At 41.8% G+C, this 17,345-nt stretch overlaps 1 protein-coding gene across 2 annotated transcripts; it reads left to right on the top strand.

Moving 5' to 3' along the window:
• mgarpb (mitochondria localized glutamic acid rich protein b) lies at positions 1 to 13,846 on the top strand. 2 transcript variants are annotated; one of them, XM_026169842.1, is made up of 7 exons: positions 1 to 707; positions 3,627 to 3,724; positions 5,488 to 5,560; positions 7,912 to 8,250; positions 9,907 to 10,698; positions 12,363 to 12,425; positions 12,716 to 13,846. In XM_026169842.1, exons 1-6 carry the CDS (start codon positions 635 to 637, stop codon positions 12,407 to 12,409), a joined length of 1,422 nt encoding a protein of 473 aa, XP_026025627.1. In that variant the 5' UTR covers positions 1 to 634; the 3' UTR covers positions 12,410 to 12,425; positions 12,716 to 13,846. The 2 variants fall into 2 exon arrangements, with proteins under 2 accessions (XP_026025627.1, XP_026025628.1); XM_026169843.1 differs by lacking the exon at positions 12,363 to 12,425 and having other exon boundaries at positions 12 to 707.
• Positions 13,847 to 17,345: the final 3,499 nt, after the last annotated feature.

Genomic DNA, 17,345 nt, shown 5'->3' with positions numbered 1-17,345 from the left:
TGTTTTTGTGAGGTGGTACTAAATGAATAAAACCGAACATATTATGGGATGTTACACAGACCTTGCATATAAGTGATTACTGTCAGTTCAGGAGAAGTCAAACTTTGATAAAGTCTCACGTCCGCGTTGTGTTTTTATGGATGTCCAGATCTGATCTACAGGCCAGTCTTTTGTCCTTGACTCTGTCACTCCGTGCACACTCTGACAGAGATCGCATTACGCAACCAGAGCTGACGTTGTCATGCAACTGAACTAGAATGTGATGCGCTTAAAACCAGCCTGCGGGATCTCTCCTTCTCACAGTCACAGCTGAGAGAGAGGGCAGAATGATTTAATGAAGGAAGAGGGGGATTATATGATATATGGAGGTCAACATCTGCCTCAGAAGGATCCAAACACCAGGAGAAAATACAAATCACAGCTCTGCTCATTCTTTGGTGCTTCAGTTCCTGCTATTTGTGTTCTGTTAGATTCTCGTCTGCAGGGGGCGTGCTGGTGGAGCTGTCTGCTTTTGAATGGGGGTGTGCTCTGTTCCCATCAGCACTGGTAAGCAGCAGCTGAGCGCTTCCCATCATTTCGCTGTAAAACCTGCCGGAGAAAAACTCGCTTAGCTGCAGCTGATACCCGAGCAATCATGTTCTGCAGACGGGCATGGCAGAGAGTCGGGCCGCTGGCACGGAGGTCTTTCAAGCCGACACCCAGATACGGTGAGTCAGGACATTTAATGGGACTTTCCAGGAATTATTACTGTGGCGTTAATTAGAGTAATTAAGTAGAATTTATAGAATAGTTGCGCTCGTTTATTTTCTGCTGCTGCCAGTTCAGTTTATTTTATTTTTTTAATGATTTTGTGGGTTGAGAAAGGGAAAAGTAAAAGTCCAATAAAGAGACGCACTTGCGGGCTTTCCAGTCGAGCTGCAGCAGTCTGATAAAGAAGGTGTGTGCTCTGGGAACACACAGAAGTGTACCACTTGAAATATTACATATTTCAACTTTGTTACAATAAATAATAACTAATCCAATATTTGAACAAAAATAACAATTAAAGGCGATTCTTTATGATGCATCTAAGGAGTGTAGACGATGAAATCACGTCCTAAATCCAGTTTATCTGGATAACAACGTTTATAACCTATTAGTGAACAAAACATCTGTTTTTCAGAATAATTATTTTTAAAATCTGAATCCAGAGAGCGTGCAATGACGGATATTTCAGACTGGCTCTGTTTTCACGCATGCCTGCCTGCCTGGCCCGGATCATCCTTTAGTTTGGGATCAGAGCTTTGTGGAATTCAGCCCGAGGCAAAGCTGCTGCTTCTGCTGCTGCTGCTTTAATTTCCTGCTGAGAAAGCTGTGGCAAAATGCTGCAAACCAGGCTACATCTGGCCACGATAGAAGGTTTTTGTGTTTTTGAACTTACAAGCAGGTAAAAAAAAAAAAAAGCTAAACCCCAGAAGATGTGAAAGAAAGGAGGTGAATACTGCTACTGCTTTCTAACTACACACCAGCTCGACACACTGCATCCTAAGTATGCAGCAGGTCCCTTCCTGTTTGACCATCATGTCCTCAGACATGTCTATCTTGTCTGCTGTTCCCTGACATGCGTGTCTATGTTTACAGGCTTGAACCCAGCAGCCAGGATTAAGTGATTACCTGTATAAATAACCTGTATAAGTAACCTGTCCCTGCACTGTGCTGCTGTGTCATTGGTATTAGAGCAGGAGGGAGGACAAACCTCAGCTCTGTTTTGGGTTTGTAATTCAGTGGAGCTGCAGTGAAACTTTGCACAGTGCTCTTAAATATAAAGTCAAAAACAGAGACAGCGAGTCGGCTTCGATAAAAGGTTGATGGGACGGTAAAAGCTGCAGCTTAGCACAAAGAGTGGGAAGAGGAGGGAAATGGTTCTGCCCAAAGATAAAAATAATCTAAAAGCATCTCTAAAGCTCACTGAAGCCATTTTTACAACTCACGCATGAACTCCAGACGATGCTGAAGAGTCACTTTAGGAAACAGATGTAGCATATAAATGTAAAAGGTCTGTATGATGGCCAGACATACTAGCAATGCTAGAAGAACCCTGGTTTAGTCAGACAGTTGCCTGCAGTCATGCAGGTTTAACAGGACATGACACAGACTTTGTGTTATATGCATATATCCTGTTGGGACTTTTATGTGTTTTCTCACTGTTTACTTTCACTCAAAACTACCATCAAAGGTTTAAGCTCTGAAAGCTCATTGGTTAAGTTTAGGCACTGAAGGAAAAGCATGTTTGGTTAGGTTCTGGCAGAACAGCTAAACAATTACATCAATTCAGTTTAAAGCTTTTTGAAGCCAATGAATGAGGCTGTAGATAGAGTTAAGCCTTAGTGCTTTCTGGGTTCACGGTGTCATTTCAGCTACTTTAAAGGGAACACATTATGCTTTTATTTTTTATCTCTAGTGCTCTACAAGAGTAGCTTTGCTTGATCCACGGTTCAAAACAATCCTTCCTTCCAGAGCTGTGTGCCTGATGTAAGCGATGTCCGCTTTCACTGACATCATCCAGAGCCAACAGTAGAAAATAGTTTGAAGCAGGCTGAAGCTTGAACTTTTGGTTCACAGGAATTGTTTTCACCTCATAATTTAAAACCTTAGTAAATAGTAATATGCACATCCACCGTTCTAACAGTTAATATATGACAGAAAATGTGCAAAAGCATAATGGATCTCATTTAAGATTTCAAAATGTGTCTAGGCCATTTGGCGCAGTTCTTCTGAACCTGTGAGAACAAAGTGACGTTTATAAGAGAAGCCTTTTTCTTGTATTATTATTAAACCAGTTTCAACCTTGTGAAAAGCAGTGGCTGGCGAGGTATGTGCTGGATGACAAAGAACAATCGATAAAGTTTAAATGTCAGTCAGTGGAAAAGTCAAAAGTGACAGGATGGGTTAGGATTTGCATGAACACACACAAACAAAGAGGGGTGAGATGTGCTGCACCCTGTGTTCTGTGACTGCACACTCTCACAGTGTGTGAGAGTGAGAGGTCCAGATAGGAAGAGATTAGATTGAGGCTGTGTGATTTTTATTTATGCCAACCTGCTTGCACCACCTTTAAACACCAGCTGATCTTTTTGCAGCAGCACTCGTCACCAACACCACAGCGGCAGTCCTGATTTGTGCTAAATGACTATTCCATATGAATTTGAACCCATTGCTTTATGTTGTTTGTTTTGATGCAAATCTGAGATCATCATTCAGGAAGTCTTAGTGTTTGTGTAGTGTGTGTGTGCGTGTGTGCCGGGGGTTTAATTTAAGCAAAGATTCAGTGTTTGGCTTGGCTGCTGCTAAATCTTTCCATCTCCTCTGCTACAAATGACCGGGCTGTATTGTGTAACTGGATTAAGGGATGGAGACATGTTGACGCTTTTGATGCACTGTTCTTCGTGCCCGTCGTGCTTGTGATGGAGCGACAGTTTTCTGAACAAAATAAACTCACAAAGTATCAGAGCTGTAGTGGTTTCTATCCATGACTCTCCAGTATTAGTACTGATTCTCATTTTAAATGCACTTATGTGTGTTTATATAAATAAATGTCTTTATTACAAGCTCGCCGGATAACTGTACCCGTGTGTGTCTCTCCACAGCTCCAGTGCGACACATGGCCTTCGGTGTTCCTGGAGGCTCCACCAACATGACGTACTTTGTTTTATGTGGCGGCGGCCTCACTGCTGCAGTTGTTTATGTGAGTATCAGATCAGGTTATAGGCGATGGTTTGTAAGTCCACATTTTCACCGTGTGTGTACTGTTTTTGACTGCTGTAAGCAGGTGTTACACATGGATTTTTCAGGTGAGGAACCTGAACTTGTGCTACAGCGTGGGCAAAAGAAAATCTTTGCGATCATTTGTATTAATATTCATTATTTGTGTTGTTTTCCTTTATATGAGCCGTGATCAGCTGCCCTGTGTGCTGCTGCTCTGAGGTTTACTTCTCTTTCTTGATTTAGACAAGGTAATTCAGTAATAAGCAGGTGTTATACACTGATTTTGCACTTTCTACTCCAGATGCCCATCCTGCTGCCCCACAAAGGGATTCATGTCTAAATTGAACACTGATGACTGCTAACATCAATCTAACCCAGTTTTTTTCAAACTTTTCCTCACATTTCGTTTCAAAAGCTGAAAAAGTTCATGCCTCACAGCCTGTATTTTTTTAAATCAGTAGTTAAACATAAACAAATCCATGTTAAATTTCACATAAATAGAGGTGCATGTCATCAGTGCAGTAGCATCATTAAATTAATTTATTTCCCTTTCGAAGAAAATCATTTTCACCTGGTTGTTCATGTCCGATCAGAGGTGCCCATCCCAGAGTATGAGAACCTACAAGAACCACTGCGTGCTCTGCACCTGGCTTACCTCATCACTGCAAAATGAGGTTAACCTGCACAAGACCACCTAGTACTACAGATTCACTGTAGTTAACATGAATTACAACATTACAAGTAACCTTTAAATTTAAGATGATCAAATAACACTTGTTGACCAATCCTTACCTTTGTCTGTTTCACGCTGTTTTTTTTATTCTTGGCTCTGTGTGATGTCACTGGGAGAGGATATCCCTAATATGGTCATCTCTGGCACACAAGTCACCTGCTGCTTAAACACGTGGTTTACAGGAGACAGAATAATTAAATATTACTGCTGCACACATTCTCAATGAGAATAAATGTATTAAGTCACAAAGTTTAGCTAAACGTGCAGCAGTTATATTCAGTTATTTCGTTAAAGACTTGTCATGTGTTCAGGTGTGCAGAGATTTTGAACTAGTTGTTTACGTGAAGAAAGTTTTCCAAAAGGGAGGGGGTGGTGGGGTTAAGATAGAGGATGAACGGAGAGGTTCAAGGTCCAATACAAGATGACTGAGGATTATTTTGAAGTGTTAGTCATGCAAAGCTAGTGCAAGAATAGAAACACAGAGCTGGAAATGAAAGTAATTCATCCCCCTTTTTCTACTTTTCAATAAATTCGTGTTTTTCAGTGTTATACAGGAGTGTAAAAAAGGTCTGCTCTCTTTTTACATCTTCAAAGAAACAAAATCCTCTAGTGCGTTTTTTGAATACTCATTCAAAACCAGAACAACAAGCTGCTGTACTGGATATATGCAGTTACCTGGTAGTTTTACAGGCTTCTGTCCTTGCTGGTGCAAACTGGGAGCGATGCAGTCTGAAGCCAGGCTGGTCTGCAGACGTTACCACAGCTCAGACGCTGGACGGGACAAAAGAGGCTCTTTGTGCTTTTTGACAATCTCTCCCTTTTTGCTGCCATTGTTCGGTCAAATTTGTCACCCATTCACCGTCAGGCTCTTGGCAAAGCAAACAAGTGTGTCTGACTGTGTTGGTCCATGTTGGACAAAATGTCAGCTTGAGGTTGGATTTTGTTTCGTGCCGTTATCATTAGCTGTGTGCTGGAATGTAATGAGTACATGTCTGCTGTGTTTCTCTCAGGCATACAAGACGGTCAACGATGATACCGAGCGTTACGAGGAAAGACTCGCCAACATGGGCTCCACGGCGAAGGGTTAGCTACTTTCTCACACACAAACACACACACACACACACACACACTCAAAAACAAACACTGTTACCCACAACTCAGCTTTGTGAACATGACATTGTGCAAGCCGTACACGCTGCACAGACAAGACACACCGATTTCAACTTATGTGATCGCAGCTAAAGCAAGAGATAGTCTGATATGCAACTTAAAACACTAATTTCTTGTAAATTAAATGATTTTCAAACCTTCTATTTAACCAGTATGTGAAACTCAAGGATAGGCAGCACCAGCCTAGCTTGTTTTTGATAGTAGAAAAGCTGGAGATCCTACAGGAAACTCACACAGCCACAGTGAGAGAGTGCAAACTCCCCACAGAGCTCCCGTGTGTGGGTTCAAACACAGCGATGAATGAAGAGCCCCGAAACACCATCCATGACTGTAAAAGGACCGGTTTTATCAAAGAAATCCCTCACTGTGAGCCTCCTCTCTAAAACAGGTTAAAATGGTGCTACTTCAGCTTGTGCTATTAAGATTAAAATTCCCCAAGGTGTGACAGCCTGTCGGAGTCTGTAACTGTTTAATCGAAGACAGAGAAAGCAGAAAGGAAGAAGCGAATGTATTTCAGGGCTGATTCCAGCTTCACCAGCTGCACGGTAGACTGATCACTCTGAATGTCTTCATCGTGCCTGTCTGTTTTGATTTCTGTCTGCGCAATTTTTGTCTACTCAGCCCGGAGAGGCCATGGCGCTGTGCCCAGAGCCGTTAACTGTGCTGTAATGGTGCTAAGCAGCAGCTGTCAGTGGGTTAGTTGTGATCATGCAGCATTGAAGTGTTGTTTTCACTCCGGAGTAAGAAGTCAAAGTGCTGCTGCTTACAGCGATGGAGAGGAAACCACCGCTGGTCTTTAAGGAGCTGAATGCACACATTAACCTGACGTGCTTTGCATCTATAACAAAGATGGGAAAGCTTTCCATAACATTTAGTGTGTTTAGGGGAGTTTTGACCATTCTTCCAGAAGTGCATTTCTGAGGTCAGACACCAATGATGGACGAGAAGGCCGACATCGCTGTGTTCATCCCAAAGGTGTTCTATCAGGTTGAGGTCAGGACTCTGTGCAGGCCAGTCAAGTTCTTCCACGCCAAACTCATCCATGTCTTTATGGACCTTGCCTCGTGCACTGCAGTGCAGTCATGTTGGAACAGGAAGGAGCCATCCCCAGACTGTTGCCACACAGTTAAACGTCTTACTGTGCTGAAGCATTAAGTTCTTTTCACTGGAGCTAAGGGGCCGAGCCCAGTTCCTGAAAACAAGCCGTGCACCATAAACCCCCCTACACCAAACCTTACACTTGGCACAATGCAGTCAGACAAGTCAGACAGTTGGCAACTCGCTCTGTGATTTTTCTTGGCCTACCACTTCAATGCTGAGTTTGTCATTCCCAATCACTTCCACTTTGTTATAATGCCCCCATAGTATATAGTGCTTGATTTTATACACCTGTGGCCATGGAAGTGAGTGGAACACCTGAGCTCCGTGAGTAAATACGTTTGGCGAAATAGTCCAAGTTCCTTGAAAGGAACAGTATAGACTGAAAGATTGACGTAGTTTACAGGTTTGAAAGGTGGGAGTTAAACCTGCATTCTTTCTAATGGCCAGTAGGGGGTGAATTGTGTCGCTGTAAAAACCAGTACAGTAAACAAAAATGTGAGAAAAACAAAGCTACCGCTCACGTGATGTAAAACCTCAGAAAAAGCTTTCCAGCTGGGTTTATGTCATTATAGTACGATTGGTCTGTTAGAGGAAAATAAAAAAAATAAATAAGTGTATGATGTAAGGCCAGTCTAACTTATGAGTGACAACTCAGTACTCTACGCATGTGCTCTGTTTCCCAGTTAATGATACTGGTTTCAGAAATCTAATATGGCAACAGCCAAAAATGTCTATAATATTAGCTCAGATTTGGAGACTGAGACGTTAAACTTTATCTCTAAAGTGCTGACTGAAGTCGTGCTGAGCTTTGATTCTGACCTTTTCACTCCACAATCTTCAATAAGCAGTTATAGGAGTGGTAATAATATATTTCTGTCTTTCACTGACATGTTAGGATAAGGATTATCCTTCACTTTGCTCATGTTTACAGTTTTAACAGCAGCTATGTCACCTTTTAGTCCTCAAAGACCTAAAGTCTTGACCTTTAAGCCTCCTTTCTCTGCTACTGAAACCTGCATTAATAAAAGTGCACAGTTGCTTTCATCTTTAATCTCCAGAGGTTAACACTTTATTCAGGCACAGATAAAACAAGCATCATACAGCTAACATGTACTAGAGTGAAATCTTTCACGTGTTTCTCTTTCTGGCCTCTTACGCTGCAGCTTCTTCAGCAAAGGCAGCACCAGAGGCAGCTCCACCTGCAGTTGAGCCTGCACCGGTGGAGGAGGAAGCCCCTGCTGCTGAGGTCATCGCTGAGTCGGCCCCGGCTACTGCTGCTGCAGAACCTGTAGGAGAGACAGCTGCTGAACCTGTTGTGGAAGCTGCGTCTGAAGAAGCAGAAGCCGCCGCCGCCGTCTCTGAGGCGGTCGTTCCAGAGGCAGCAGCTGAGACGGCAGCTGAGTCAGCAGAGACGGAGGACGCCGCTCCACCTGTGGAGGCAGAGGTGGTTGCTGAAGTGGCTGTGGAGGCCCCAGCAGAGGAACCTGTGGCAGAAAACGCTGGTACGGCAGCAGTAGATCTCACTCCACCTGCTGAAGCCGAGGTGGCCCCTGCTGCAGAGGTGGCTGCTTAAACCTGTGATGGCTCGATAGTTCACCCAGTTGGATGTGCTCTGTCCCTCCTCCCTGCCCCAGAAAAACAGACTCATTAACCCAATTTTTTTTGATAATGAGGGGGGGGAAAAAAGTAGTTTCAGTCTTTTTAAAAAATCTGTTGGGGGTTCATCAGTCCAGTTTTCAGCTCCCCTCCTTCCCTTAGCTCTCCTAATGCTTCACATCCAAAAACATCTGGAATTAGTCTGTGTGATTAGAGCCACTGTGGAAAATTATGTCTGTATAGAAAATCTATCACAAAAAGGAAGAAATCCAAATTATAATTTGGATACTGTACAGTACACGGGGTAAATATAATGGACAGAACTAAGTTGGTAATTAATGCTTTCGAAAAATCTGATTTTAAGTGCTCTTAAAACAGGACAGCCCTGTTTCTTGTTCCTTTCCAGCAGGTTTAGATGGTATTTTATGTGTTCAGCCATGTTTTCTTTCAACCTCTAAACTCACCGTGAAGAGTTACCTGAACCAGTTAGCTCTTTGTTAGCAGACTGCAGTGCTGGTCTTGTGTTCTCAAACTATAAAACAGTTTTTGCACAGAGTGAGACGTGGTTAAAACTTCATTTCCTACTTTGTCTTCTTTTTTAAAAATCTCGTGCAGTAAGATGCTTTCTCATATTCATCATTACCACATATCCATATTATTCTTCTACAGCTACACCAGCCTGCACTCACTTTATTTGCCTGGCACACATTTCTATTTTGTTGCCAATTTGTTCCCTAAAAAATCAAAGTTCTCTTTTTGTTGCTGCTGTCTCTTTCCTCTTTTACAGAAAATGCATTCACCCTTATGTCCGTGCATTGAAAATGGTCTTTGGTACAGCTGTAATAAAGATTTTCTTTAGTCTCTCAGATGTTTTTGCTTGTCGCTCCACACCATTAATATTGTATTTGGAGTAGAAACACCTACTTCCTGTAGAAAAGCTCCTTATCCTGAAGAATCCCTGTGCTGTGTTCATGCTCCTGTCTGGCTTCAGCTCGACTGCCATCAAACTAAGAAGTTTTTCCAGCCTTCATAATTGATTTCACAGTATTTCCCACTCACAGAATAATGAGCAGAAAGAAACCTCTGTTAAAAAAAATGCTGAAAAATAAACATAAATGCAAAAATAAACACATGGTTGCAAGTGCACAGAGGGGATATGACTAATACTTGTTTACGCTTGATTGTTTGAAAAAGAAATTCATCTGGAGAACAATATAAGAATGTGAATAAGGAATTAGTCAGTGTCTACAATACCAGAAAAGAGTATATTGCATTAAACCTGGGATTTGTAGTCTTCTGTAGAGTGCCTGAACCTGTGGTGACTGTAAAATATCCAGTTATAGATTCCTGGTCAAGGTAAGTTGAATTAATAGAAGATGTAAGAAATTATGTTTTTCATTCATAAAAATTAGTGAGAAGGCTTTAAATTCCATTTAGCGCAAAACTAAAGTAGATTTTAAAATGTTGGCATTGAAGTAAATCTGTTGATTTTTAACAGCTAGAAGGTTTTTCATCAAAACCTGTTTCTCAGCCATTACCTCATGTCTTTTTCCCTCCATCAGAGTCCGCACCAGAGCTGCTCACAGATGTTAAGCTCTTGACCGGCTCAACAGCTGAAATTGCCGCAGCTTCTGTTGGTGAGAAGGATCCGATGGAGACTGTCCAACAAACTGAAGGTGAAGGAAAGGGACACGAGGTGCTTGAAACAGAAGCTTTGGAAGAAGCCTCAGAGGCAGTGGCCAAGGAAGCATCTGAAGAGGGAGCAGTTGTAGAAGGTGAGGAGGAGGTGAAGTCTGGAGAGGGTGAGAAAAGTGCAGAAGATGCTCAGACTCCAGCTGCTGAAGAAGTGATAACGGAGGTGACATCTGCTCTGGCTGCAGCTGTGGACGAGGAGGCAGCAGCTGGATCTCATCCTGAAGAAACAACATCTCCAATGACCACTGTGGACGAGGCAGAGGCTGAAGTTCGACCTGCTCCTGAGGAGGCCATCGCTGCTGAAGATGTTGCTCCTGCTGAGGAGGCCACAGTCACCAGTGAAGCTGCCCCACTGGATGAGATTTCACCAGCTGACCAGGCAGCAGCTGAAACACCTGCAGAGGAGACAGCTGAAGCTGCTGTCAGCACGACTCAGCTGGCAGCAGCCTCCGCTGGAGCGGACCTAAAGGTTCTTTCAGTTGTAGAAGCAGAGCCTACATCAGGAGCTCCTGTGCATGAGGAGAAACCCTGCCACTCCTGCCACTCTGCTCCCTCAGCAGGAGAGGAGGTGGCGCCACCTGCTGCTGTAGGAGAGGAGTTGATCACTGATGGTGCTGTGGATACTTCACAAGAAGCCAAGGATGCAGCCTCAGCACAAAGTAAGAATAAAAACCCTCCACTTAAACACTGTTTCGGCTGAAATTCTGCATCATCTGTAGTATGTCCCAACCCGGTCTGAGAAGCAAGGGATCAACAGTGTAGTGAAACTGTGAAGTGAGAATTATTTACCACTTCACAAAGTTAAAACAGTATTGAAAGTATTAATATCAAATTGTAGTTTTGAAACAAATAGGTTTTAGTTTTACCTCAAAATGCAAAAATCAGACAAAAACTAAAATCCTAGGTTTTAGTTTAGTTTAGTTCTGCTCGAACAAAACTGAACAAACAAAAGACAAAGAGGAACCTGGAGTGCAGGATCTGTTGCTTTTAGCCTACTTTATCTTGTCAGGCAGCCAGTCCTGGGCATGCACACAGTGAATCGGTTAATTCATGATTTAACAAGAGGGGGCAATTACTTTGTCAGGTAATGTCAGGTTGGTTTGGATACCATTTTTCCTTAATAAATGTAAAAATATAAAATCTGTATTTCATTGGGTTATCCTTGTCTGATGATCTGAAACAAAACAAATCAAACAAAAACAAACAAAAAAAAACTAAGAAATCAAAAAGAGGAAAGATACTTTTTCACAGCACTGTAAATATTGGCTGATCACACGGCACAATAATAATAATTGCAAAGACACAAAAACAGCAGTGATGGTATATGAAATCAATGGTGATGTCATCATTTTTATTTGTATGTTTATGTAATATGTACATAAAAATAAGGATAAGTTGGTATGTTGACTTCATAGTTGTGTGACTTGAAGTGCAGCCACAGTGACACGGGGAGGAATTCAGTAGACTTACAGCTCTGTCTGGTGATATTTCTGTAGCACTTCCCTATCAAGTTGAACAAACAAGTTTTATCTTTTAGTATAAAAAGGTCTTGAACTTAGTTTGTAGTGTGTATTAATATATTTGCACTTTACTGCTGTTTAAGGATCAGGGAAAAAGAGGAATTGTGACTATATGAAGAATAAAATATTGGGAAGTGAAACCCAAAACATCACACAAAAGAAAACAATTATCAAATTGTTAAAGTAAAACAGGAAACAGCCAAAAGGAAAGAACACTGAGACTAACACCAAACAAGATGGCATAAAAAAGGAAACACAAGAGATCAGAGGAGCTCGTGCAGAAACAAAGAGAGAGGGAAACAATGAGGGCGCTAGAAACACAAGAACCAAAGCAGAGCTCCAAGGAATGAAGATCAAAAAATCAAAACAGGAATCCAAAAATTCAACAAACACAAAAATCAAATCTCAAAGAAAAAAAGAAACTAACAACACAATCATTGGATAAATACAGGGAGTTATACTACGTTTAGATAAAGCTAAGATAAAAATAAAAAGAATCACCACAGGAAGGCAAAACCTCAGGTTCTCAGAGGTGAACAAGACCAAAGTTATGGCCATCAAAGCTGATGAACCTTCCCAGATGACCAAATACAACACATTATCAGTAAATAAATAAAGTAGTAGGTCACTCACTGGTTCCCTAACGGCCTCCTTGCCACTCATTCGTGAAAACTTTGTGAACTCCCCCAAACGCTAAATGTATCCCTGTTCGAGTTTGCCCTCGAAAACAAGCAAGCAAAGACAGCAGTAAAGCCTTTCTTGTATTAGGCTCTGACCAGATGTATTTCTGCCTGTATCCACAGAGACAAAGGAGTCTAACTGGACTGTAAAACGCTGCTCAGTCATGTAATTTTACAGTTAAGAAGGTAAAGCAGCACAGCTGTACACAGACCTAAAGAGAGCTAAATGGACAAATATGCACACATTTTAGCAGCTCACACTGTAACAGCTCCAGTGGGTCTCATAAACATTCACAGACACTTTTCTCTGCTTCAAATGTTAAAAGATAGTTCAAGCTGCACAGCTGTGAATTCAATATTTAAAATCCTATTTTTTAAACTGTAGAAAATGTGCACTGCAAAATCCTACAGTCATGTACACCGAGTGAATGCGTTTCTGTCTCCTTTAAGTTGAAGTTGTGCTTGTTTTCTTGCAGCCATGGAGGCGACGGTGGTGGTGATAGCCCAGTCGTGACGGGACAGACAGTGTGCCTTCCACAACACTCGCCTATCTGTCAACTAAGCCAGAGCGACCGGCAGAAAACAAAAAACATGAATAGAGGTAGTCGCAGGTGTAACCGACTCAAACGTCCTTTCTGAAATGTTATCAGAGTTGTCTTCTGTATTAGTGCTTGTGAGGTGATTCCTATCATGTCCTCTAGGTGCCACTGTTGCAAAACCTTTCATGATCAGCTGAGGCTTCTTTAAATCTTTCAGTAGGCAGTGGAAGTGGGTTACTGTAATACTGTGGTGTATTTTAGCACGGTGATAGACCACTTTTATAGACAATAAGTTTGCCAATGTGGACAAGAATTTTTAATGGGAGTGTCACCTCAGTGTGATTTACCTGCTCATATCAGCTCACATACATATGATAACTTTATTTCAGAACCAGAGTTACAAAGTTCTTCAAAATATTTACAAAAACCAATCTTAAAACAGGAGAAAGTTTATAAAATGAGAACTGCACAAATAGATTTATAAAGGCGAGGAAAAGCATCAGATTCAATAACAGATAACAAAATTCAAAAGAGCAAATACACAGAGAACTAAAGAGGAAAACTACAGACAATGAAGTGAAGAGTAGGGGCACCTTCAGAATTTTTTTCCATAGGGGTGGCCATGTGGGGGCCACTAAAAATATTGGGAATTTCCAGTTTTATTATGCTGTTGTCAAATATTGGTTACTTAAAAAAATGAGAAGAGAAGAGAAGAAAAGGGCAGGACTATTTATACACCTGGGGCTAACCAGTTTTGTGTTACTCTAACGAAATGGTACTAAAACAGGAGAATGAGACACAGGTGAAAGTAATCAGGATATTCAGACAGATGAGTAAAACCCAAAACAAACTAACAAAATAAAATAAAAAACAATCCACAAGACAGGAAGAAACACTGAGCATGTGAGAAATCCATCTATCGATCCATTCAAGTATGAGTTATTGTGCTTGTTGTTACAGGCTGTTCAGTTCTTTTGCAACACAGTGAGAGCTTGGTCCATATTGCCAATAATACGGTATGTTTTGTTTTGGGTTTTTTTGCCTGTCCCATTTGGTTCTTTAGCCGTCAGAATTGTTGTCTGAAGACCAACAAGGATACCCAATGGATTTACTTTGCCAAATGGATCATCATGGCATTGCCGTATTGGTCCATTTGATCGACCTTTGTTTTTATTATTTATTTTATTTTATTTTCAGTTGTTACAGACGGGACAGACATGAGTGAGGGATAGGAAAGGGAGAAAGAAAGAGGAAGGAAAAGAAAAACAGAAGAGGAGAGGGACAGTGAGAAAGGGAAAAAAATCTCCTGGATCACCTGTTGAGAGAGAAAGAATAGAAAACAAGCCAAAAAAACAAAGCAACATACTAAACACAACACCATCGCATTAATCTAGCTAAGTGTAAACAGCAGTAAATACTAAATATTAAATTTTGTTGTGCAGCACGCAGGACAGACAGCGCACAATGTGCTTTGAAGTAGCAGCCAAGAAAGGTGTAATTTAAGTCTACGAACAGTGAACACGCGTGTGCACACCTGTGTGGATCAGCGCGCTTGTATTCAAATGGTTTCCCCATGTAATGGTCTGCAAGAGGATGTAGAGAGCCATAGCCCCGTCCCCCAGGGCATGAAGCAGGCATGGAGGAGATCCAGGCCCCAGACATCCAGAGGCCCCAGAGTGCGAGTGATAGGTTTGTAGCTTGAACCCATCCGCTGGAACGTTGGAGACAATATAATTACACTGCAAAGCAAGACACGAAGTAGGCAAAGTTCTTCATGTTTCTCGTGCACGGGAGAGACCGGACAGGCGCCGTTCCTTCGCTTGACCCCAGTTGCTCTCTCTCCCGTAACACTGCTCTTTTATTGAGGTTACATGAATATGCATAGGGTCATTAACATATAACATCTCACATAGGTATACATGTAAACAAAGAATAGTGTGTGTGTGTGTGTGTGTGTGTGTGTGTGTGTGTGTGTGTGTGTGTGACCCCATAAACGACTTCCTTAACCTGCTGGTCTGGAAAATCCAACAGTTCATCTAAACACAAAAGCACTTAGACTAGAACAGACGTAGCTACGTTAATCCTACCATAAAACAATAAAACAAGGTACGACCTCTCCATGCTCCTAGGATGTAGGTGTGCATTCCAGTGTGGAATACACACCAAGCCTTTGCAGCCTGCTAAAGATCACAGTCCTATCACAACACAATTGATTATACACCTCTAAGCATATATGGTTAAATATTTCTAAGCATAAATGACAATCAACAATACAAAACCTAACAGCGAGAGCCCAAGGAGGCCCACCGGAGGGGTATCCGTGCCACCCTCATGGGAAGGGCTGAGGATCCCCGACGAGGCGCCACCCAGTAGCCACCGAGCAGAAGCTAGAGGGGGCTGCACCGGCGTGCCCGCCGGCTCTGCCGGCAGCCAGCTGTGCCAGAGTGAACCGAGCCGCAGGCCCAGAGGCTGGAGGCCCGAGGGCCCCCCGCACACGGGGTATGTTGGATTTAGTCCTGATCGCAGTTTGACAGCCAGTGCTGTCCTCTGTCTGGGATTCCTAATTTTTATGGACAGGATTTCTGTGTGTAGGCAAGTAGTCTCCAGTTTTGTGGCCGCTTGATCTCAAGTGCTTTGAGTGCTCAAGCAGAGTAGAAAAGTGCTATATAAGAATCAGTCTATTTGCCATCTCATATCTGTTTTTATGGATGCTGTGGTTCTGTTGGCTTCATCAGGTGACAACCTCCAGCTCGCACTGGGGTGGTTCGCAGCTGAGTTTGAAGCAATGAGAATGAAAATGATCTCCTCTGAGCCTGGGTGGAGTGCTCACTCTGGGTGAGAGATGAGTTGTTGTGCCAAGTGAAAAAGTTTAAGTATCTCGGGGTCTTGTTCACAAGTGAAACGAACAGGAGACTGACAAACAGATCAGTGTTGCATCTGCAGTGTGGACACTGTACCGGTCTGTTGTGGTGAAGAAAGAGCTGAGCATGAAAATAAAGCTGTCCATTTACCAGTTACCAACCTTACCTATGGTCACAAGCTCAAGGTAGTGAATACAATGATGTAATCTCAAATACAAGTAATGGAAATTCCTCTAACTTAGAAATAGGGTGAAGAGCTCAGTCATTTATGAGTGTCTTAGATTAGAGCCGCTACCCCTCAGCATCGAAAGGAGCCAGCTGAAGTGATTCAAGCATCTGACTATGATACTTCCTGGGTGCCCTCTGGGTGAGGGCAGACCCAGCACACGCTGGAGAGATTATATCGCTCAGCTGGCTTGGACACATCTTGCTGTCGCCATAAGTAAGGTGGAGGAGGTGCCTGGGTAGAGGGAGGTCTGGGCTTCTCTGCGTAAGCTGCTCCCCCACGATCCAAACCCAGATAAGTGGCAGAGGATGGATGGATGGATGGATGGATGGATGACAATCTTTTTCTCATAATACAAAGGCAGGTACTTACATGACTGTCTTATTATCCATACATATCAGAATTTTCTAGGTTTTAGTCTTCCTCTACAACTGCAATAAAAAAAATAAGTGGGGTTTAATTTACTCAAAGGAAAAAAGAATTTTGTTTGTCAAATGGCAGAAAAATATTGTTGTTATTTATATTTTAGCTCCTGCAACAAAAGTTTGCTTTAAGTGGTTTAAATGTTAAGTATGTGAACATCAGTGCTTCCAGTTATGTAAGATTGACACAAAAGCTTTATTTTACATACAGAAATAAATGTGTTATTGATGCACTTTTCCTTCTTTTCTGATACCACTAGCACCTAAAATAGTTTAGAAAAAAGTGTTGAAAGGTCAAACACAGACACATATACACACATACGGAGGTGAAAAATACCTGAAGCAAGAAAATATCCGGTAAACACATTTCCACATCCATACCAACACCTGTCTATACTTACACAAATCTCCATTTATGTGCAGACTGGGTAAGAGAATAAGAGAAAATGATTGTAGATATATAGATTGAAACTTTGTTTAATATATCTGCATATTAAACAGTAACTTTAATTAGCTTGTAATTAGCAAATTGCTCTGCAAATGACTTCTCTGTTGTCTGATAATGTACTCAAATTTTAAATAAAGTGAATTAATAACTAATGAGATTACATGTTTTTGAGCATTTGTCTGTTCTTTTTTATCTTTTTGGAATAACTTGGTCAAAAGCAAACAGAAGAAGGATAAATATGTGCCCCCTTAGCTAAAGTTTGTGGTGCAGAACAGGTCGATCTGTTGTCAGATAATTGCATTTCTCTAATAAAAACACTTAAAAGAATAATTTAGAGACTAGACAATTTACTGACAAGCAGTTTCATGGCCAGGTGAGACCTGTTACCTCATTATTTCATGAAAAATAAGCAGATACAAGATCTGGAGTTGATTCCATGTTGTGTTGTTGAACTTAGTAGCTGTTCACTGGAATTCCCATCAGCCACCATTAAGTTGAATACCAAAAAACCTAAAAACTTTAGAAGTGCCTAACTCTACAGTCCACTATATTCTTAGAAAAGGAGGATTATTGTTATTGCTGAGCACTGGCCAGTTCAACAATAACAAAA

Source organism: Astatotilapia calliptera, chromosome 6 (assembly GCF_900246225.1).
Source record: "Astatotilapia calliptera chromosome 6, fAstCal1.2, whole genome shotgun sequence".
Classification (NCBI taxonomy): Eukaryota; Metazoa; Chordata; class Actinopteri; order Cichliformes; family Cichlidae; genus Astatotilapia; species Astatotilapia calliptera.
Note: the sequence above shows the minus strand (reverse complement) of the source record. Positions and strands in the feature narration are given on the sequence as shown.

What these genes read in the sequence shown, in the direction of transcription:
- mgarpb (XM_026169842.1), top strand. Translation starts at nt 635, where the DNA reads ATGTTCTGCAGACGGGCATGGCAGAGAGTCGGGCCGCTGGCACGGAGG. An exon ending in CATGGGCTCCACGGCGAAGG is followed by an intron (nt 5,561 to 7,911) that starts GTTAGCTACTTT and finishes CTTACGCTGCAG; the next exon opens with CTTCTTCAGCAAAGGCAGCA. An exon ending in GGATGCAGCCTCAGCACAAA is followed by an intron (nt 10,699 to 12,362) that starts GTAAGAATAAAA and finishes CTGTATCCACAG; the next exon opens with AGACAAAGGAGTCTAACTGG.